This window comes from Schistocerca nitens, chromosome 1 (genome assembly GCF_023898315.1).
Source record: "Schistocerca nitens isolate TAMUIC-IGC-003100 chromosome 1, iqSchNite1.1, whole genome shotgun sequence".
NCBI lineage: Eukaryota > Metazoa > Arthropoda > Insecta > Orthoptera > Acrididae > Schistocerca > Schistocerca nitens.
Genome location: NC_064614.1, coordinates 589,254,400 through 589,278,836, shown reverse-complemented (window position 1 = coordinate 589,278,836; position 24,437 = coordinate 589,254,400). Strand labels below are relative to the sequence as shown.

The following is a 24,437-nucleotide window of genomic DNA, read 5'->3' as shown; positions in this document are numbered from 1 at the left end:
AGTATGAATGCTTAACTACAAAGAGAGGCTGGGTAAAAGAATTTAGAATGATCTGTGTTGAAAGAGAGTGAATATTTTCCCATGCCAAACATTTGCAGTGAGGAGGCACAATGAGGATTGAGGCAGCTAGTTCCCTACTTTTTTGTCAGAGTCTTTTAAAGAGGAACATACACACCTTTCCTGTGCTCCAACAGGAGCACTTTTTCCACTGGCATAAATATGTATGTGTGTGTACATGTACTTTAGCTCAAAAAAGGATTTATTTGAAAGCTAGTGATGTTTTGAGTACTATTTGTGTGCCTATCAACAATTCAGTGCCTCTACTACTTAGTGTGTTGTTTAAGTATCAGTAAAGAATAATTCACTAATAGCCTGTTCCAATGTGTACCACACAAAACACTGCACTACACAGTGGCTACAGCCAGAACTCTTTATGTGTGCTTCTTCCACACTTTGCAGTTCAAGGGCTGGTCCCTGTTTCTGCCACTGGCATTGATTTTTCACACAAGTTATACATAAAGAATTTTATTTGTTAATTTGTTTTATTTTCTTATTGTTAATAATTATTCAGGATAGTAATTACACATGCCACCCACACACTTTAATCAAATACTACAATGAATAGTATCTAAAATTAAAAGATCACACTGCAAAGTATAACAACTTTGATAGTAATTCTTCATTAACTGCTCAACATTATTCATCTCCTTACTGTATACACTTCTCAAACTTACAGTTTTGTATTTATTCAAAGCAAAATAAAAATTCTAATTTAGTTCTGATAGACTTCATTGACTTTCTTTAAAATTACCAACATAACACGCTCGACCAGGATTTGAAAGATGAACTGTCAAGTATGCTTGTCTTGAAAAGACTTTGTTACAAGTGGAACACTGATATTTAGTCATATGGAATTTGTTATTATGACGAGATAAAGATGCCTGAAATTTAAATACTTTTCCACAGATATTACAGTGAAAATTGTGCCTGATATTCATTGAGCAGTCTGAAGTTTCATATTCTTTGTCCAGAATTTCTTCCTCTGTGTTATTTTGCGTGTTGGTGAAAATAACAGCAATTTCATTATTTCTATCAGACTCATGCATTACTCCAACTTTTGAGATGTAGTTTGAATCTCCGTCACATCTGTCTGCACTAACTGTATTCATACCACAAGTGTAAAAATTCATAAATTCATTTCTTCTTCCCTTTTTTGTGGATTTTATTGTATCTTGATCTTGATTTTGAGGATCTTCAAGTAATGTGGAATGCCTGATATTTTCTGAATTCAGAGAAGCCTTGTCTAAAGGTGAATCTATCTGTTTGGCTTTCTGGCACACTGAATTATATTTTGGTTCAGACACTTGCAGCTGATCATTGTAGTTGCTGTCATTGTTATAATATTCACTCTGGGTTTCGTTAATTGTAGGAGAATAGTCTGAAACACATAAAGGTGAAGAAAAATCAAAGGTAATCATGTAAGAATATGAAACACTGTATCTGATTCCATAGTGATGACATTGTAAAATACATGGAAACTCGTCATATCTGGATATACATCATTCTATGAGCACTTTGTTAGATAATAAAAATTACATCAATTGTTATAAGCTGTGTATTGTGACAATTTATATTAGAAAATTCTGATCATAAAAAGCATTTCACATAATTAAATTTGTACTTAAGAAATATTTTAAAAAAACATTGTAAATTATTAAAAATGTGTAATGTGTGTTGTTAGCAACTAATGTCTTTTTACTTACTGTGCACATTTAGTATAGTAGGAGGCATAATTAATTAAATTTTTAGAGAATTTGGATGGTCACAGGGCACCAAATTTATTACACAGAGCTGCCATCTCTGCCAGCAACAACACCTCTATCTCAGTTGGGCATTGAGTCTGACCAAGCTTGGATTACAACTGCAAGTACCTCATTCCATACCACTTTAACTTTGTGCCATAATTCATTGCTTGTAGTATCTTGCAAATGGTGTTCCTGATGCCAATGACCAAATGTTTTCAATAGATGGGAGATCTGAAGAACTTGTTTACCAGGAATACTGTACAACACACTTGGTATCAAGTTCGATCAGGACAGCATGGGCAACATATATTCTTGCATTACTTTGTTGAAGGGTAATATCACAGAGACGTTGATGACAAAGTGAAGACACTGGCCTTAGGGTGTCAGATATGTAGCAGATCCTGTCCAAATTACCAGCTATACAAACCAGAGATAATCATATAGTGTATCAGCAGTACCCTGCAGCATTACACAAGGTGTGTGGATCCATATAACAATGAAGAATGAAGAATGCAATATGGGAATGTTCATTCTCCTCAGAGCCTCAGCTCACAGCTATATCTATTGTGATGCTGTGCACAGAACTGGGAATCATCTGGAAAGATGATGTGGTGCCCCTCATCTGTCCAGTCATCATTTGGTGTGCAACTGTCGGTGCATTTGTCTCTGTGTTACATTGTCAATTGATACCACAGCAATCGGTTGCTGCACTTCAGTTCATAGTGTTCCAGGTGTCATCACACAACCATCTGGATATTTGTCTTACAGCAAAAAAGCTCATTTCCTGACTCAAAGGATATGACATGAATGTATGATTCTGCAATGCCATGCAAACTATATGTCTGTCATTGCCAGCACTGATTCCTGCATGCCATTGAATATGGCCTTCCTAAACCCACCAATCCCATATTTGCGTGACAAATTATGGGATCCCTATCAACACAAGCAGCAATACTGTGGAACAATACACTGCAGACTTGACTGACCACAATCTTGCTGCTGTCAGATTCAAACATGTGCTAGTAGACATTTCTCCAACTTAAATGAGGAACAAGACAATCTTCTCACAAACAACCAACATATAAATGAAGTTTCTGAATAAGAAACCCATTGCTTATTCTTTCCTTGTCTACAGAATCGAGATGATGTTTCTCTCACCTACTTTGGATAGTTTTCCTTAAATACTAATAATCTACATATTCAAGCATGTTGCATGCCCTTCATGCCAATTTGACATTTGTTGCATGCTATCTTCATGGTGCTACAGCCATGGTCAGCAGTGTGGTATCTTTCCCATCATGGATTACATACACCTCAGTCATTGTAAATCCTTAGGCCCTTCCCAGAACTTCTCCCCTGAATCCACATCCCTCCTCATCTCTATGTCACTCCCCAAACTTGCCTTCTGTATGCTCTCCAGAATCTGAAAACCCAAAAATCTTGGATGCCCCATCGTAGCTGGTTATTGTTACCCACTGAAGGAATTTCAGCACTCATTGACCAACACCTCCAATCAACTGCCCATAACCTAGCCTCCCACATCCTTCACCAGCTCTCCACCATCCTCGTCCTGTTACCTCCTGGATCCCTATGCATCACTGTTGAAACCATTTGCCTGTACACAAACATTCCTCATGTTCATGTTCTTGAACATTGCCATTAAAACACTCTTCAAACTCCTAATCCACTATCTCACTCTTACTGACTTTGTACTAACTCATAACTACTCCTTTGAAGGTAAAGTATACAAACAAATCTGCAGCTCAGCCATGGGCACTCACATGGCATTCTCTCATGCCAGCCTGTTTATGGATCATCTAAAGGAGACCTTCCTAGTCTCCCACCACTTGAAACCCCTAGTCTAGTTCAGGTTCACTGATGACATCTTCTTGATCTGGACTCAGGGTCAGGACCCCCTACCCTTATTCCTCACAACCTCAACACCTTCTCTCCCGCCTGCTTCACCTGATCCTCTTCAACCCAACACACCACCTTCCTCACCGTTGACCTCTTCCTCTATGATGCTTCCATTCATACCTCTGTCCACATTAAACCCACCAACCACCTGCATTTCAACAACTGTCTTCCTTTTCACTCCAAAAAATTGCTCCCACAGAGCCTGGCAACCTGGAGATTGTGTATCTGCAGCGATAAGGCTCATTTTCCCAATATGCTGAGTGTCTCATCAAGACCTTCACAGACAGACACTATCCCCCAGACCTAGTCTGCAAATAGATCTCCCATACCCTCTCTCCATACACACTCAATCCTCTGTCCACCCCAATGAACCAGTTACAGGGGGGTGTACCCTTTGTCACTGAATACCACACTGCAATGGGAAAAATGAATGATATCCTTCATCAGGGCTTTGATTTTTTATCATTATGCCCTAAAATGAGGGACATCCCACCCAAGATCCTTCCAGTCACTCCTAAAATGGTGTTCCATCACCCAGCCAACCTCCAAAACATTCTAGTTCATCCCTATGCCACTCCTAGACTTAATCTGTTGCCACAAGGATTATATCTCTGTGGAAGACCCAGGTGCAATATCTGCTCAAACCATCTACCCGGCAATTCCTATTCCAATCCTGTCTGAGGCTTATCTTACCCCATCAGAGGATGGGCCGCCTATGAGAGCAGCTATCTCATATGCTAGTTCTATTGCAATCACTGCAAAGATTTTTAGATTGAGCTGACTACCAGCCAGCTGTCCACTAGAATGAACAGCTAAGGCCAAACTGCATCTAAATCTGTACTCTACAAACCTCTATGACGTACATGGTAGAGAGCAGGTGTGGCTTGGTAGTAAAGGCTCTGAGGCAGAGCTGCCTCAAAACATGCATTAAAATAAATTTCTCAGTAACGTATTTCAAAATTTAAGTAATCAGAAAGCATTTCACATATTTCCTACACAGATTTAAGAAATGCCAGTCAACATTTTTAGAACTGTTGATGTCTGATTTCACATGATGTTTTTCGAATAGGTAGTAGCTAGTCTTACAGCTGTGCCTGGTATTCCTGCTTAGCTCTATATAGTAGAGGTTTGGGGGTGCGGTTTCCTCAGAGTGCAGCTCTTCTGGGCATCTGGTGTTTCAGCCTAAGTGTGCCCTACCAACCTACACTCAATTTTCACCCTCCACTGCTTGCATCAAAAGGAAATGAACAGAGTTCCTGAAACTTTGCTATCGAATCATTGTCTCTGTATCCCTATTATGAGTTGATGCATCTTTAATCAACATTTAGTATTACTGTTTTGATAGTTTTAGACAGTTTTTCTGTTTCTGCCATTAGCTATTCTATCCAATGTTGGAATATGTTTGCCAATGTCTCACCGGAGTGCACTATAGTATGGTAACAGAAGTATCACCACCTAGTGAGAATTTTATGAATGATTAAGGGAAAAAGCATGCAAAATATACCCCTTGTATGAAATATGTCCCATTACCTTAGTTTCCTTACTTGCTGACTGCAGGTAACATGCATTTTGTAAGTGTATTATGCATGAGTTTAGAGAGTCATCTTTCTTGTGAATAACAGCAGCATACCAACTGTTTGAAAATGACAGAATATGAATTCAATATGTAATTTATCATGCAAAATTTTGTGACATGTGGTTAGGATGAAAGTGAAAGAACTTCCTGCAGCCAGATTCGATATAGACATTAATTGAGAACAAAAACAGTGTAAATCCAAGCAAGGGTACACACACAATTTTAACAGAGCAACATACAATGCAGCTGAGTGGTTGTGTGCACTGTATGATTTAAAATGCATGTTTTTGTGATACACAAGTGTAAATATGACAAATATAGTCTGCACATTTGCATGGAAATTGTTCAGGTTGGTCATGTCAACCAATCAATCAAAAGTTCCATGACATCATGGAAACATCACTGTTACATCACAAAAAGTCATAAACACTGTGGTTTGAGTGTACAAAACATTAAACATCTGAAGTTTAGAAATGAAAATACCAAAAACTACAAGCATGCAATGAAGCTAACATATGCCACATTAAAGATTTCTCCAAAATGTGCCTTTTATTATGATTTGTTGTGGTAAACCATCAGGAAATGTGCCACTGGGGGATAAATAAGCTACATTACCTATAGATTTTATTTTGGAGTTAGCTTTTGATGTTACTCAGATATTGATTATGAAACAGAAAGAAGATACAGTATGTAAACATTTGGTTAGTGTGATATTGCCACCCCAATTCTGCTGAATTCATGGTTGTGGTGACAGTATGATCCATAGTATAACCTGACGTCTAGGTTACTTCTGCTCAGTAAATGTCACAGCCTTCCCCACTAGGGAGACCACAAGCTCTACCTGGTAGAGATTATGCCATATTGTACCAATTATTAGGGCATTTTGCCATTCCATTCACATACGGAACATGAGATGAATGATTGAATGAATGCCACTGTGCATTCTATAATTAATCTAATCTTGTCCTCTCGATCCCTGAGAGAGTGAGAAGTAGAGGGATGTAGCATATTCCTAGAGTATCATTTAAAGCAAGTTCTTGAAATTTTGTAAGCAGGATTTCTCAGTATAGTTTATATCTATCTTCAAGAGTCTGCCAGTTCTGTTCTTTCCACATCTCTGGAACACTCTCCCAGGGATGAAACAAATCTGTGATGATTCATGCTGCCCTTCTCTGTATACACTCAATGTCCCCTGTCAGTCCTATTTGGTATGGGCTCCACACACTTGATCAATATTCTAGGATGGTCCACATGAGCAATTTTTAATCCATCTCCTTTGTAAACTGATTGCATTTCCCTAGTATTCTACCAATAAAACAAAGCCTGTCACTCACATTACCCTCAACTGAGCCTCTATGACTATTCTATTTCATACCTCTACAGTGTTACACCCAGGTATCTGTATGAATTGACTGATTACAGCTGTGACTCATTAATCCTATAGTCATAGGATACTACGTTCTTCTCATTTTGTGAAGTGTACAGTTTTACATTTCTGAAAATTTACAGCAAGTTGCTAATCTTTGCATCACTTTGTAATCCTTTCAAGCTCTGATTGACTGTTTGTGGAGTTTCTTTCTGACTGTTCTTCATTACAGATAACTGCATTGCCTGTGAAAAGTCTGAGGTTACTTTTAATATTGACCACAAGATAGTTAATACGTAACATGAACAGCAAGGACCCAACGTCTTCTCCAGGGCAGACCCTAAGTTACATCTACATCATTGCTGACTCTCCATCCGAGGTAACATGACATGTCCTTACCAGGAAATTCTGAACCCACTTACAAATTTCACTTGGTACCCCATACAACGGTACTTTGAAAATAAGCATAGATGTGACATTGAGTCAAATGCTGTTTGTAAACTGAGAAATACTGCATTTACCTGACTGCCGTGACCAACGGCTTTCATTATGTCATGTGAGAGAAGTAGTAGTAGTAGTAGTAGTAGTAGTAGAGGGGTTTTGTGGGCGCACGACAGCAAGGTCTTCAGCGCCCGTTCAGTATCCTAGTGAGACGGGTGTCAAGAAAAAAAAGCTCAGAACATTTGCATAAAACGGAACATAAAACACAGGGAACAATCATTGGAAAATATGTGCTCACCCACACCGAAGCGTGGGATGAAGCAGGGCGTCAGCAGTAAAACATGGACAACACAGGAAGAAAATGAGAGAGGGAGCTAAAACAATGTAGCAGATGGAAGTGGCTGGCTGACCGCAAGGAAAAAAAGGGAGGAGTCAGCCACTCTGCAATACACTAAAACCTCCAGCCTAAAAGTTTAGGCCAGAGTCCAGACACATCACAAAACTTAAAAACCCTAGACACACACGTCTCATCGTTTGCTAAAACACAAGGCAGATCCCCATCAACTTGTGCTTCTGCCCTTGCATCACGGTATAAAATGCAGTCTGTTAAAATGTGCCGGACAGAGATGTGCACACCACAGGCATCACAAAATGGAGGATCCTCCCACCGTAATAAATAGCTATGCGTCAGAGGACAGTGCCCGATCTGAAGACGTGTGAGGGCCACCTCTTCCCGCCTGAGCAACCGGCAGGAGGAACGCCACGGCCGAGTGGTTGACTTTACCGACCGCAGTTTATTGGCCGTCACCGCCAGCCATTCGTTCTCCCACAACTCCATGCACTTCCTGTGGAGTGCAGTGATGACTGACTGCAAGGGGATAGGACACTGGACCACATCCTGCTCTCTGCAGGCCTCCTTGGCAGCCCGATCAGCCTGTTCATTGCCCCATATGCCGACATGACCAGGCACCCAGCAGAAGGATACCTCTTTACCGCGCTGTTGGAGCAAGTACAGTTGGCCATGTATCAGCTGGACCATCTCCTCAGTCGGGTATAGGTTCTGCAGTGATTGTAAGGCACTAAGAGAATCGGAGCAAAGAAGAAATCGATCGCCCCAAACACGATTCATCTGCTCCAGTGCCTTCAGGATCGCGTGGAGCTCCGCTGCGAAAATGGTATATTCAGCAGGGAGGCGAATCCGGGTAACATTATCAGGGAACACCACAGAACAGCCAAGGAAATTCTCCTGTTTGGAGCCATCAGTGTAAACGACAGTGAAACCGTGATGCACATCTAAAATGTTAAAAAACAGTGACTGGAATGTAAAATCTGGCGTGCCATCCTTCTTAAAATGAGTCAAATCTAAAATAAGTTTGGGTCTTCGGAGGAGCCAAGGGGGAGATCTGCTCCAACTGCGACGTAAAACACGAAGACCAGCCATAGACATTGCAGCGAGGCAATCCTGTGCGCGAATCCCATAGGGCTGCGTCGCACATTGCCGGTTATGAAATAACCGTGCCAGAGGAGGCTGAGCAATGGTATGGTATGCAGGTGTGTATGGTGTGGAAAAGTTTTATACGTCTGGCGGACCGTAAGTAGCTGTCGCCGCATATGAAGTGGCAGTTCACCAGCCTCTGCACAGAGGCTTGGTATGGGGCTAGTTCGGAATGCCCCAGTGGCCAACCGAAGCCCTTCATGGTGGACAACGTCCAAAATCTTTTAAGTACGAAGGCCTCGCAGACGCATACACCGTGCACCCATAATCGAGCCGAGATCGCACAAACGCCCTGTAAAACTGGAGCAGACAAGTCCTGTCAGCTCCCCATGTACTGTGGCTAAGACATTTTAAAATACTTAAAGCCTGAAGCGACCGCTGTTTCAGGTCTTTAAGATGAGGTAACCACGTGAGCCTTGAGTCAAAAATGAGCCCCAGAAATCTCACCGTGTCTTTAAAAGACAGAATAGTGTCCCTCAAGCGCAACTCAGGAAAGGTGAAAATCGAACGAGAACGGTTAAAAAGAACACATACAGACTTCTCGGTGGAAAACTTAAATCCACTCTTCAGCGCCCAGTCATCCAAACACCTAATCGTAAGTTGCAACTGACGAGTTGTCATTGCAAGGCTTGAAGAAGAGCGGAACAAAGAGAAATCATCCACAAACAAAGAACACTGGACAGGACTTTTCACTATGGACGTAATGCTATTAATAGCGATGGCAAAGAGAGTCACACTTAAAACGCTACCCTGAGGGACACCATTCTCCTGCTCAAAGCGATCAGACAGGACGTCACCAATTCGGTATCTAAAATATCGTGGCGAGAGGAAAGACTGAATAAAAAGAGGAAGACAACCACGAAAACCCCATTCGTGAAGCTGCTCCAGGATGAGACGCCTCCAAGTGGTATCGTAGGCCTTCTCGATGTCGAAAAATACACCTATAAGGTGATGACGGCGTAGGAAAGCTTGTTGTATAGCTGCCTCCAGGAGGGCAAGGTTATCGAAGGTGGAACGAAACCTCCTGAACCCACACTGAAAGCGACTAAGGAGTTGCCGGGATTCTAACATCCAGACAAGGCGGCGGTTGACCATCCGCTCCAAGGTCTTCCCTATGCAACTAGTGAGGGCAATACTATGGTAGCTAATTGGGCTCGTGCAGTCTTTCCCAGGTTTTAAAAAAGGGATTAAAACTGCCTCACGCCACGTGTCAGGAAAGTGACCCGACGCCCAAATGTCATTAAAAAGTGTGAGGAGGAGTTCTCTGTTGCGCATTGTGAGGTGCCATAGCATACTGTAATGGATCCTGTCGTGACCAGGGGATGTGTCACGAGCTCCAGACAATGCAGAATCCAGCTCCCACATAGAAAAAGGGCAGTTGTAAACTTCATGAGAGGTGGACTGGAAGTTCAGACTACACCTCTCAGCAACCGCTCTATGGCGCTGGAAACCTGGATCCTGACTGGTTGTGGCAGTAACTGTCGCAAAATATGCTGCCATAGTCTGGGCAATGTCTCGCGGATCTGTGTGGAGAGTGCCGTTATGCATTACAGCAGCTATGGGGCACCTCCCTCCTCTGCCAGAAATTCTCCTGATGGTCTCCCACACAATGGAACTTTTGGTGGAACGATTAATGGTGTTCAGGAACTTTTGCCATGACCTCTTCTTGCTCTCACAAATAATGCGGCGACAACTTTCCCTCGCCACCCGAAAGGCTGCAAGATTCTCAGCAGTCGGCCGACACTTGAACCGAAGCAGAGCCGCACATCTGGTCCTGATTGCAGAGCGGCATTCGTCACTCCACCAAGGCACAGGTGGCCTTTTCCGGTGGCCTGTGGACTGTGGAATGGATGCTGCAGCGGCATGGTGGACCGTTTTGGTAATATGATCCACCCACACCTCAACATTCGCACAGTGTTCGAGGTGGGCCAACTGGCTATAAAGTGTCCAGTCAGCTCCACTGAGCATCCATCGTGGTGGTCTCCTTTCGGGCCCCACGCCATCTGGCAGGTGAATCCAGATTGGGAAATGATCACTGCCGTGCAAGTCAGCGACCACTTCCCAGTGAGCACTGGCGGCAAGAGCTGGAGAGCAAAGCGAGAGATCAATGGCAGAGAAAGACCCAGTCGCCGTGCAGAAATGAGTACTCTGTCCTCCATTGAGCAAGTAGGCACAGGAGGACAGGAGAAGCCTCTCAATCGCTCTACCCCTGGGGCAGGTAATTGCAGAGCCCCAAAGCACATTGTGGGCATTAAAATTACCACAAATAATGAATGGCTGGGGGAGCTGTGTAAGAAGGTCGGTGAGGGCCGCGTCATCAAGAGCATCATGTGGGGGCAAATAAAGTGAACAGACAGTCAATGGGTGACGCACGTGCACGGACACAGCGACGGCCTGTAAAGTCGTCGTAAGTGAGAGAGGCGAGGAGTGGTAGTCCGTCCTGACGAAAATACCGACGCCTCCTCTAGCTCTCTCTCTCCACGCAGGTCATCCTTTTTGTGGAGTGTATAGCCTCGTATCTCAGGGGAGTATGATGGATGGAAATATGTCTCCTGCAGACAGAGACACAGTGGTCTACCCTGCGATAGTAGACGAAGTTCCTCCACATGCGTCCTGAACCCTTGCAAGTTCCACTGAAGTATGGGAGCCATCTATGATGGGGGTTGCACCTTCATCCTGTCTCTCCGATGGGGCGGGGAGACTGCAGCAGGTGGAGGGGCAGGCGTGGGGCGAGATGATTTCCCCACACATACATCGGATTCCATCAACTCTGGGGAAGAGTCAGAGGAAGCCTCATGGAAAACCACATTTGCATGGTCAGACAGTTTACTACAGGATTTGACCCGCTGTTGCTGCTGTATGGGAGCTTTCTCCGGTTTGGTGGGCTTTAGGGGAGCTTATGTGGGAGTGGTAATGGCTGTACTGGGCTTCGGAACATCCTCAGCTGTTGGAGGCATCAGGGGCTGGCCCAAGTTCGCCACTGTACCTTTGTCTGCCATTCGAATAGGGGCTACTGGCTCTGAAACACTGGCTGCGTTGCAAGTGCACTGACAGCTGCATGTATTAGTGCCAACACTCACCACCTCTGTCTGCGTGGAGGCATCGACTTTTGGAGTAGGCTTCTGAACCAGGGAGGCAAAAGATGTAGCAAAGGTGGGAGGTTGCATCGACTTAAAGATCTTCTTGGCCTCACCATAGGGGATATGCTTGGTTGTTTTTATTTCCTGGACTTTGCGTTCCTCTAAAAATATTCGGCAGTCCCTACTCCAAACAGGGTGGTTCCCAGAGCAATTGATACATTTGGCTGGAGAGGAGCAACCAACTCCGTCATGAGCAGCTTTACCACAGTTGCCACAAGTCGCGTCGCCTTTGCATCCTAAGGTGGTATGCCCAAAACGCTGGCATTTGAAACAGCGCACTGGGGTCGGGAAATAAGGCCCCACACTGAGGCGAAGAAAGCCAGCTTTCACATGTTCAGGAAGTTTCGTGCTATTGAAGGTTAGAATAAAGGAGTCGGATTTGACAAGATTGCCATCAACCCTCCTCATGATATGTTGAACATCAGCGATACCTGCCGGAGCCCACTCACGTTGCAGTTCTTCCTTGGGAATGTCAACTAGATCCCGGCACGTCACAACACCTTTGCTGTAGTTCAAGGTGCTGTGCAGTTCAGTGTCTATGGCATACTCTCCAAGGCATTTAGCAGACTGAAGTTTAGTCGCTTGCTGGGAAGTGGAAGTTTCCATGAGCAAGGTCCCATTACGTAAGCGCTTCACCGATTTTAAGGAGCCACAGATTCCCTCCAATCCCTTTTGTATATAGAAGGGCGAAACCTTCTCGAAACTACCCTCCTTCCGTTTCACAATGAGAAACACATTCGGATCACAAGAATGCATTCTGTTACCTAAGACTGGACTTTTTAAAGAAGCGCCGGAGCCAGGGGGAATGACTGCACGGGCCCTCTTAAGAGACTGGGTGTTAGAACCTACCAGCGGCCCACCCTTTCCGCTGGGAGGAAGAAAAGAAGATTTCGAAGGATCCATCGCAGTCCCACGAGCAGCTAGGGAACTACAAGTCCACCTAGACAGAGCCCCGCGTGCCTAGGTAAGCCTTATACAACTGAGGTGCGGCAGGTTCCCCAGAGGTTGCCCGCTATCGACTGTTCCACCTCAACAGCCATGCATCTCATCGGCGCGCAGCACACCTTGAGATTGAGGGTTTTTTTATAGAGGTTTATTCCATCCTCGCGATCCAGGTGGTCAAGCCAAGATCCCCATTCCCTGAGACACACAACGTTCCACCGCCGTGCCACATGGTGGTCGCTGAAGTATGCTCAGAGGTTACGGTGACAGGGGACTGGCGGCGCTTACCAGTCCCCAGCTCAGGCACCCCGGGGTTGCCAAGCCCGTACCCAGAAAATGAATGCTGAGCCCCTGGGGGCATGTGAGAGAAGTGAGGATCAGTTTTATATGATCGGTATTAGTAAAACCCTGCTGGCTGGCACATAGTAGAAGCTCTTCAAGGTACCTAATTATGCTTAAACTCAGTATGTTCTAACAATCTACAACAAATGAATTTCAAGGATGTTGGATGGTAATTTCATGGGTAACTTCTGCTATCCTTCTTGTAGACATGTGTGACCTGTGCTTTCTTCCAACAACTGGGCATGGTTTTTTGTTTGAGGGATCTACAGCAGATTGTAGTTAGAGAAGGTGCAAACTTGGTCACTATTTCAGGATAGAAACTGATAGAGAATCCATTGGGCCCTGGAGTTTTGTTCATTTTTAACAATCGCAACTGTTTCTCAACACCACTGACATTAAAATTTATTTTACTCATCCTGTCAGTGTCCTGAGAGTTAAATTTGAAAAATTCTCCTTGGGTTTCCTCTTGTAAAGGAAGTTTGAAAACAGAGTTAATCATTACTTCTTTCAATGTACTACCCGCAGTTTTGGTTCCTGTCTCAACTGTGAGTAACGGGACATTAACTGTGGTGCAACTAGTAGCCTTTACACATGACCAGAATTTCTTTTGGTTTTGCAAGAGATCTTTCGACAGTATTCTGTTTTGGTAGTCAGTGAAGGCTTCATGTATTGCTTTCTTGAGAGTCAAATGTGTTTCATTAAGCATCTCTCTATCTATAACCCAATGATTTGTTTCACACCAATTATGCAGCACTCTCTGCTTCTTCAGAAGTTTCTTTATCCTCATTGTTACCATGGAAGTTCCCCTCCATCATTAACTGTTTTATTTGGTACATATTAATCCCGTGCATGATCAACTATTCTTTTAAATGTGTGTGATAGGTAATTTAAATGACAACTTCCTCAATTGTTACTGATATCAGTTTCAATGTGAGCATCCTCAAAGAGGTCTGGTCTATTTGTTGCCATTAGAGCTAATATATTTTTATCATGGGTGGGGTTCGAAACTACCTGTTCTAAGTAGTTTTCAGAGAAGATATTTAGTAATGTTTCACAGGATGTCTTGTGATACCCCACCACTAACAAAACTGCAATTATCCCACTTGATTGTTGGATAATTAAAGACATCTTCAGTGATTACAGTATGATTGGGGAACATATATACAAGAGACCTGAGGGTTTCTCTGAAGTTTTCAGTGACATTAGGAGGTGAGTCTGGTGGACAACAAAAGGATCCAGTTATAATTTTATGGCACCCCTGATACTGAGACTTGCCTAACCAATTTCACATGTGGCTTCAATTTCTATCTTGGTAGATTTGAGTTCTTTGTCTACTGCAATAAATATACCACCTGTTTTCCAGTTGCCTATACTTTTGATATACAATTCAATTTTTCCCAAAAATCCCACTGATGTCAGCTTCAAGTTTTAATCAGCTTTCTATACCTAGTATTTTGTGTGCTTTACTGCTTTTTAGGAGTGATTCAAATTCTGGGACATTATTGTGAATACTTCAGCTGTTAGCCACTATAATTTTAATACTCTCTCCTGTGAAGGACATTTTTTTGGATCTTACACTGCTACTTCTGGGTCTCCTCTACAACTATCATTATCTGGACTGGATGGTTCATTCAAACCCAGAGGGCAATGATCATTTTGGGAGACAAATGTTGCAGCAAGTGAGCTTTGTTGAAACTGAGCAATACTTCTATGCCAGTCATAGGAACAATCCAAGTATGACTTTGGAACCCAGATGACAGGCATCATTTGTTCCAATGTGCTCTGCAATATGTAGTAGGTTACACTCAGTTCCCCTAATGGTTGGCTGAACAGCCCCTTCAACAAGCTGAATGAGTCCCCAGGCATATACACTGAGTGCACATAGTGTTCTTTCCCACCCTTTGCTGCCGTTGTTCCCTCAGTGACAGTCTCACAAAATTGCCTTTTCATCCCATTGAATGAGGCCCACAGGCATAGACAATGAGTGCACATGCTGTTCCTTCCCACCCTTTGCTGCCATTTTGCTGATGGGTAACGTCATGTTTGAACTGCTGACAACTAGCCCCTTTGTGTTTACCTCCCCTTGGCGCAGGACACAGCACTTTTGCCAATATGTAACGTAAGTCTCACTGGATCTGTTTTAGTTTTGGTGAAAGAGGTATCCTTGGACTTGTTGGTTAAGGGGATGGATATAACATTCTGAGTCCTCCCTTGTCCCCATTACTCCTTCACAGGCTACCTGGACCTACCATTGACACATCACTTATGGTCAAGTAGATAAGTAATGATAGTTCCTGTACTTCCTGTATAGGACACAGTATTTACAGGATGGGCACTGATAACCATGCAGTTGAACACCCCACAAACCAAACATCATCATCATCATCATCAGTATTTACAGGAGAGGATAGTATCTGAGGTACCATTGGTGTCTCTGGTACATGACTATCAGTAGCCCTTCCAACACACCAATTCATAACAGCTTCCAGTTGCTTTATAGTAGTCAGGTTGATGTGCAGCTGGTTACGAACAGAAACTAACTCATCCCATGTCTGAGAACAGAAAATACAGTTGGGCTACATTGTACCTGGGGTAATATTTCACAGAACAGTAATTAAATAACTGTAAATTAGTCTCATTGACTCTTTTTTTAATACAGGATTTGAATATGACTCAATAATTCACAGAACTCTTATTATATAACTTTAAATTAAGTTTGTTGATTTTTTTTTAAAGCTATGATTGTTACCAATAGCCTTTTAGAGATGAAGCAACTTGCAGCCAACATGAGATATGTATTATGCCAACAGAAAAACTTGATGTAAAATTGACTCTTTTTCTGAAACATTTTTCATATCATGGTTATTAACAAATTCTATAATAGATTTAATTTACTATAAACATGCCCATTGAAAGAGAAGACCAATGCGACATGATGTGTCAGTTAACTGCAGTAACAGTAAATCACAAATGATGATTTACTACAAAGTAGGTTATGCCCAATGCTCTTAAATTTCAAAAATATTTGTTTGCAAGAATCCCAAAATTCTCAGAAGTATATCTTTTTTGAATAAATATATAATTAAATTAAGGAACTATTAACTCTGAATGAGGATATTGTAGCCAAAGGTTTCTAAAACACACAAGTAATATCTAGGATTGATATAATACACAATATATCAAGACACAAGCACAATTTTGATACAATAAACATAACACAAGTGTGAATTTTGTTACAGCCAACACAAAAAAATGTTTAAATTTTATGTCAAACTTTGGACCTAATTTTTCAAGACAGTTTTATCTGATACACATGATTTTACTCAGACAAAATGGAAATACCAGAAGCTGGCTTATATACGTAAGTATAAGTAAATAAATGTGTGAATTATATATATATATATATATATATATATATATATATATACTCCTGGAAATGGAAAAAAGAACACATTGACACCAGTGTGTCAGACCCACCATACTTGCTCCGGACGCTGCGAGAGGGCTGTACAAGCAATGATCACATGCACGGCACAGCGGACACACCAGGAACCGCGGTGTAGGCCGCCGAATGGCGCTAGCTGCGCAGCATTTGTGCACCGCCGCCGTCAGTGTCAGCCAGTTTGCCGTGGCATACGGAGCTCCATCGCAGTCTTTAACACTGGTAGCATGCCACGACAGCGTGGACGTGAACCGTATGTGCAGTTGACGGACTTTGAGCGAGGGCGTATAGTGGGCATGCGGGAGGCCGGGTGGACATACCGCCGAATTGCTCAACACGTGGGGCGTGAGGTCTCCACAGTACATCGATGTTGTCGCCAGTGGTCGGCGGAAGGTGCACGTGCCCGTCGACCTGGGACCGGACCGCAGCGACGCACGGATGCACGCCAAGACCATAGGATCCTACGCAGTGCCGTAGGGGACCGCACCGCCACTTCCCAGCAAATTAGGGACACTGTTGCTCCTGGGGTATCGGCGAGGACCATTCGCAACCGTCTCCATGAAGTTGGGCTACGGTCCCACACACCGTTAGGCCGTCTTCCGCTCACGCCCCAACATCATGCAGCCCGCCTCCAGTGGTGTCGCGACAGGTGTGAATGGAGGGACGAATGGAGATGTGTCGTCTTCAGCGATGAGAGTCGCTTCTGCCTTGGTGCCAATGATGGTCGTATGCATGTTTGGCGCCGTGCAGGTGAGCGCCACAATCAGGACTGCATACGACCGAGGCACACAGGGCCAACACCCGGCATCATGGTGTGGGGAGCGATCTCTTACACTGGCCGTACACCACTGGTGATCGTCGAGGGGACACTGAATAGTGCACGGTACATCCAAACCGTCATCGAACCCATCGTTCTACCATTCCTAGACCGGCAAGGGAACTTGCTGTTCCAACAGGACAATGCACGTCCGCATGTATCCCGTGCCACCCAACGTGCTCTAGAAGGTGTAAGTCAACTACCCTGGCCAGCAAGATCTCCGGATCTGTCCCCCATTGAGCATGTTTGGGACTGGATGAAGCGTCGTCTCACGCGGTCTGCACGTCCAGCATGAACGCTGGTCCAACTGAGGCGCCAGGTGGAAATGGCATGGCAAGCCGTTCCACAGGACTACATCCAGCATCTCTACGATCGTCTCCATGGGAGAATAGCAGCCTGCATTGCTGCGAAAGGTGGATATACACTGTACTAGTGCCGACATTGTGCATGCTCTGTTGCCTGTGTCTATGTGCCTGTGGTTCTGTCAGTGTGATCATGTGATGTATCTGACCCCAGGAATGTGTCAATAAAGTTTCCCCTTCCTGGGACAATGAATTCACGGTGTTCTTATTTCAATTTCCAGGAGTGTGTGTATATATATATATATATATATATATATATATATATATATATATATATATATATATATATACAAAGATGATGTGACTTACCATACGAAAGTGCTGGCAGGTCGATAGAAACACAAACAAACACATACATACACACAAAATTCTAGCTTTCGCAACCAATGGTTGCTTCGTCAGGAAAGAGGGAAGGAGAGGGAAAGATGAAAGGATGTGGGTTTTAAGGGAGAGGATAAGGAGTCATTCCAATCCTGGGAGTGGAAAGACTTACCTTAGGGGGAAAAAAGGACAGGTATACACTCGCACACACACACATATCCATCCACACACCATTTCGGCTAGTTCTAATAACTTTCACTTTATTTCCACTTCCGTTTTTCGCACATCACTGATCATTTTTAGCTGCTCCCCACAGGTTTTAACGTCATTATTTCTTCGTCAGACAGTTGTTAGCCCCATTTTCGTAATCTTTCACCACAACACCACTCATTTTAATACATTTACACGTTTTTTCGAAATTTTCCCGAATTTCTCCGTCCTTTAACGTGTTTTAGGGGCAACACAACCACCTAACATTTATGCACATCGCTGTCTACCAACCCAAGTTCACCACAGGATCAACTTAACCAACACTTTTTCGCCTTTTTTCATACCAGATCTCCAGTTGCTTTCTAGTTCACCTTTATCTCTCCCCATATATTTTTATCTTTCATTTTCAAAAAAAAAAAAATATCCCTCTTTCCTGATGAGGCAACAGTTTGTTGCGAAAGCTTGAATTTTGTGTGTATGTTTGTGTTTGTGTGTCTGTCGACCTGCCAGCACTTTCATTTGGTAAGTCACATCATCTTTGTTTTTATATATATTTTTTCTACGTGGAATGTTACCCTCTATTATATAAAATAGAGGGAAACATTCCACGCGGGAAAAATATATCTAAAAACAAAGATTATGTGACTTACCGAACGAAAGTGCTGGCAGGTCGATAGAAACACAAACATACACACGAAATTCTAGCTTTCACAACCAACAGCTGCTTCGTCAGGAAAGAGGGAAGGAGAGGGAAAGACGAAAGGATGTGGGTTTTAAGGGAGAGGGTAAGGAATCATTCCAATCCCGGGAGCGGAAAGACTTACCTTAGGGGGAAAAAAGGACAGGTATACACTCACACACACACACACACACACATATCCATCCGCACATACACAGACACTTATCACTTAGCGGATTTTGTGTTGCCTGTTACACTAGTATGCCAAAGAGGAATATTGTAGAATCAGTATATCACACAAAATGACATAAAACATGGAGCAACACACTTGGGATGTCTCTGAAGTACATAAGTTATAAAGAGACTCAGACATTTATGCAGTTACTGTTAGGCCTATATACAGTGTAATTAAATGACATCTGTACAGCTTGTAATAATTCATTTCCTTTGAAAAATGTAGTGCTGAATAAATTTTCCAGTCATCACAAACAATGTTGTATGAAACAGCCTAAAGTTCTGGTGGGTATGTATCAATATTTTATACCATTAAGGAAAAAGTTATTGTATGGACACCAAACATACTATCTTCACAAGTACTTCAGTAAATTTAAAATGCACATTATTAGTGCAAAACACACTTCTGAGGCATGAAACATTAATTCCTTATGTAACTCAGAAATGCAGTAAATAATGTAATCAGATGACAAACTAGAGAAATGTTATGCATATCTTGTACCATGTAGAACAATGGATACTAGAGAGAGAGAGAGAGAGAGAGAGAGAGAGAGAGAGAGAGAGAGAGAGAGAGAGTGTATGAATGTGTGTATGCAAGAAAATTGTGGTAATGCATGTTTGAGTGTGTGTTTGTCAACTCTCTTAAGAATGACTAACACTGCTTTCTGATGCTCAATGCATTTCAGATTCAATGAGCAGCAAACCGTCATCACACAATTAGTTGTGTTTCTGTATGAAAAATGGTTGTCAAGGGTGGTTGAACTGATTGCCTTTTACCAACAATCAATACAAGAGTAAAAATGTAGCTCTGATTTAAAATTACCATTATCAGAAACATGAAAGCCATTAATAAACTGCATGCAGTGTACTTTTATAACCAGCATTCAATGTAATTATCTTCATAACTGATACATGATACAGAAACATTCTAATAGTATGATTTCAATTAAAACTGGATAATTATCTTGACCCTCCCTCCAGGAAGCATACCCCTGAATGTAGTGGCATGGTGTATAGGCTTGATAGCACAGATGGTTAAGAATGTGTTCTGTGTATGTTTGTTAACTTTCTTAAGAATCACTGATGTTGTTGTCAGCTGCTCACTGCTCAATGCCTTTCCAATTCAATGAGCAGCAAACTTTCTTCATACTGTTAGCTGTCTTCTTATATGGAAAATAATTACTTAGGTTGACTGGATTGATTGCTTTTACTTCTGTGCATGAAATCACATTGGAGAGATCCCTGTTGAGAGGCTGGATTCTTGAAGAAGGGCAGGAGGCTTGTCTGTAGATATATGGGCAACAGTGCTGTCAAAGCAGAGCTACTAAACACAGCCTTCTGAAATGCCTTCACAAAAGAAGATGAAGTAAATATTCCAGAATTTGAATTGAGAACAGCTGCCAACATGAGTAACGTAGAAGTAAATATCAAATATCCTCGGAGTTGCGAAGCAACTTAAATCACTTACTAAAAACAAGTAATCTGGTCCAGACTGTATACCAATCAGGTTCCTTTTGGAGTATGCTGATGCACTAGCTCCATACTTAACAATCATACACAACCATTCGCTTGATGAAAGATCCGTACCCATAGACTGGAAAGTTGCACAGGTCACACCAATATTCAAGAAAGGTAGTAGGATTAATCCACTAAATTACAGGCCCATATTTTTAACGTCATTATGGAGCAGGATTTTGGAACATATGTTGTGTTTGAACATTATGAATTACCTCAAAGAAAACAGTCTATTGACACACAGTCAACATGGGTTTAGAAAACATCGTTCTTGTGAAACACAACTAGCTCTTTATTCACATGAAGTGGTGAGTGCTATTGACAAGAGATTTCAGATTGATTCTGTATTTCTGGAAGGCTTTTGACATGGTACCACACAAGCGGCTCATAGTGAAATTGCGTGGTTATGGAATATTGTCTCAGTTATGTGACTCAATTTGTGATTTCCTGTCAGAGAGGTCACAGTTTGTAGTACATCTACATCTACATTTATACTCTGCAAGCCTCCCAGTGGTGTGTGGGGGAGGGAAAGTTGCACAGGTCACACCAATATTCAAGAAAGGTAGTAGGATTAATCCACTAAATTACTGTGCAACTGTAATTGATGGAAAGTCATCGAGTAAAACAGAAGTGATTTCTGGCATTCCACAAGGTTAGTGTTACAGGCCCTTTGCTGTTTCTTATCTATATAAATGTCCGCCCCCAGTAGCTGAGTGGTCAGCGCAACAGACTGTCAATCCAACGAGCCCGGGTTCGATTCCCGGCTGGGTCGGAGATTTTCTCTGCTCAGGGACTGGGTGTTCTGTTGTCCTAATCATCATCATTTCATCCCCATCGACGCGCAAGTTGCCGAAGTGGTGTCAAATCGAAAGACTTGCACCAGGCGAACGGTCTACCCGATGGGAGGCCCTCGTCACACTTCATTTCATTTCATCTATATATATGATTTGGGAGACAATCTGAAGAGCTGTCTTCGGTTGTTTGCAGATGACGTTGTCGTTTATTGACTATAAAGTCATCAGAAGATTCAAACAAACTGCAAAATGATTTAGAAAAGATATCTGAATGGTGTGAAAAGTGGCAGATGACCCTAAATAACAAAAAGTGTGAGGTTATCCACATGAGTGCTAAAAGGAACTTGTTAAACTTCGGTTACACAATAAATCAGTCTAATCTAAAAGCTGAAAATTCAATGAAATACCTATGTATTACTATTACAAACAACTTAAATTTGAAGGAACACATAGAAAATGTATTGGGAAGGCTGACCAAAGACTGTGTTTTATTGGCAGGACACTTAGAAAATGTAACAGATCTACTAAGGAGACTGCCTACACAACGCTTGTCCGTCCTCCTTTAGAATACAGCTGCGCAGTGTGGGATCCTTACCAGATATGGCTGATGGAATACATCAAAAAAGTTCAAAGAAAGGCAGCATGTTTTGTATTATTGCAAAATGTGGGAGAGAGTGTCACTGAAATGATACACGATTTGGGCTGGACATCATTAAAAGAAAGTCGTTTTTTGTTGCGACGGAATCTTCTCATGAAATTCCAGTCACCAACTTTCTCCTCCAAATGCGAAAATATTTTGTTGACACCAACCTGCATAGGGAGGAATGATCACCACAATAAAATTAGGGAAATCAGAGCTCATACGGAAAGTTATAGGTGTTCATTCTTTCCGCACACTATACGAGATTGGAATAATAGAGAATTGTGAAGGTGGTTTGATGAACTCTCTGCCAGGCACTTAAATGTAATTTGCAGAGTATCCATGTAGATGTATATGTAGAACAATCAGGATATTTGTCTGATGAGGGCCTTATAACATTAGCCAATATGGATGTCCAATGTTGGTACTATGAACGGCCAACTGCAATGAGAAAACAGCCATTATATTTCCCAATGTCATGTGGCTGTCCCATATCATTTAATAATGATACCATCCACCTGGGGCAAATTATCCTGGAGATAAAATAGTTTTCACTTTGAATCACCAGGGAGGGAATATTTAGGAAGATGTTTTCATTCTGGTGTTTTATGGGTCAGATTATGAAATGTTAGATCCCTCAATCGTGTAGATGCAATGCAGAATTTGAAAAGAGAAATGTATAGATTGAAGTTATATGCAGCAGGAATCTGTGAAGTGCAATGGAAGAATGAAAAGAATTTCTGGTCAGCTGAATTCCGCCGACTATCAACACAAAATTAAATAGGAGTAATGTGTGTAATAATGAAAAGAAATGGAGAAAAAGAAGCAGAAAATCAATCTCAGACATCCCCCCCATTCAGACATGAACCCCAAAAACCGGGCAATGTCAAGTTGGAGCTTCATGTGCACAACATCAGCATTTCCATTAGCACCTGGAACTTGCCAAAAAGAGCTATGGTGAAATTTATTAAGCAAAAGGGTTGTGGAGAATGTCATGGAGGAACCTGCCATGGGATTTCATCTACTGTACATGACTTGTAAGGCACTAAATTAATTGAGAAAATGAGTGTCACAATGCAAGATGAACCTTAGAAAGTAGCATTTCATGAATAAAGATGAATCCTGTGAGCATGCTGACCAGCAGGGCCCACAACATCTCCTATTCTGCAGAAACCTGCCTAAACCTTGGACCCCACAAGACCTATATGCATCAAGTGATAAGGCCATCAAAATGGCAGAATTCTGGAATTACAGTCCATCTAATTCCTGCAAAATTTTGTTATTATTTTATATTACTGTATTGTAGTTTTATCTGTTGTTTTGGGTGCCCACAATTAAAGTTCCAATTTCAGACTGCTGTAGAAAAAGAACCACAGCTCAGTATGATGTTAGATTGAACAGTATATAATTGATGCAGGGAGAAACATCATGGAACAAAAAAATTATCAATAATTTGACCAATGCTTTAAGCATCAGAATATGTACACTAACAGATGTATGGAACTTTGCTGTTCCTCAGTTTGCATCCGAGATGCCCAACATGACTGTCTCCATGAACAAGAATTGTGTGCCAGTATTCCCACAGAAGTTCTGGGCACTCAAGAGTATGAAAAAAGTCATTGATATGATGTCTGCTAAGGTTCTGGAGAAAATAATTACAAAATTTGAAAAGACAGGTTCTTTTGAAGTTCAATGTGGCGGAGAGAGAAAAACAATTTATTGAATGACTCTTGAAGATATGGCCACAGCATTGCAGGAGGGGCCAAGCAGTGGTGTACAAACATACTGTGCACAGGAAATTGCCCAAATATTGGACATTCCTCTGAGCATGGTGCATAAAATCATACTGCAAAACATCCTACATTGCTATCCATACAAAATCACCAATGTTCAGGAGTTGCTTACTGCTCACCTGCCAACAAGACAAACATTCACTCTGGAATTTCTTGCTCATATGGAAGTGGACAATCAATGGTCATGGAACATTCTGTGGAGAGATGAAGCCAAATTTCACCTCCAAGGACACATCAACAAGCAGAATTGCAGAATATGGGCCACAGAAAATCGGCACACACATCAGATTGTACCACTTCATTCTGCAAAGGTGACTGTGTAGAGTGGGTTGACAGCATCATTTATCATAGGTCCATATATTTTTCATGGAGAAGAACCCTGTGGGTCCTGTTACCTGTACCATTGATGGTAAATGCTATGAGAGTCTTGTGAACCAATGTCATTCCAACCTTACAACAGTGTGGATGTGTGGATAAGACCACTTTTATGGAAGATGACACTCCTCCACAAACTGCACAGCCAATGAAGGAGCTGTTGCAGAGGCATTTGAGAAATGCTAAAATTATCAGTGATCATTTCCCTAAAGGTTGATCTTGCAGATTACC

The 24,437-nt window shown here is 42.3% G+C and overlaps 1 protein-coding gene across 1 annotated transcript in view; it reads right to left on the bottom strand.

The window, feature by feature from the left end:
* Positions 1-767: 767 nt before the first annotated feature.
* LOC126255596 (broad-complex core protein isoforms 1/2/3/4/5-like) overlaps positions 768-24,437 on the bottom strand; it is a 440,517-nt gene continuing 416,847 nt past the window's right edge. The window contains exon 5 of the mRNA XM_049955410.1: positions 768-1,438. Within this exon, the coding sequence (XP_049811367.1) occupies positions 789-1,438 (650 nt within the window). The 3' untranslated portion in view covers positions 768-788. The remainder of the gene's footprint in view (positions 1,439-24,437) is intronic.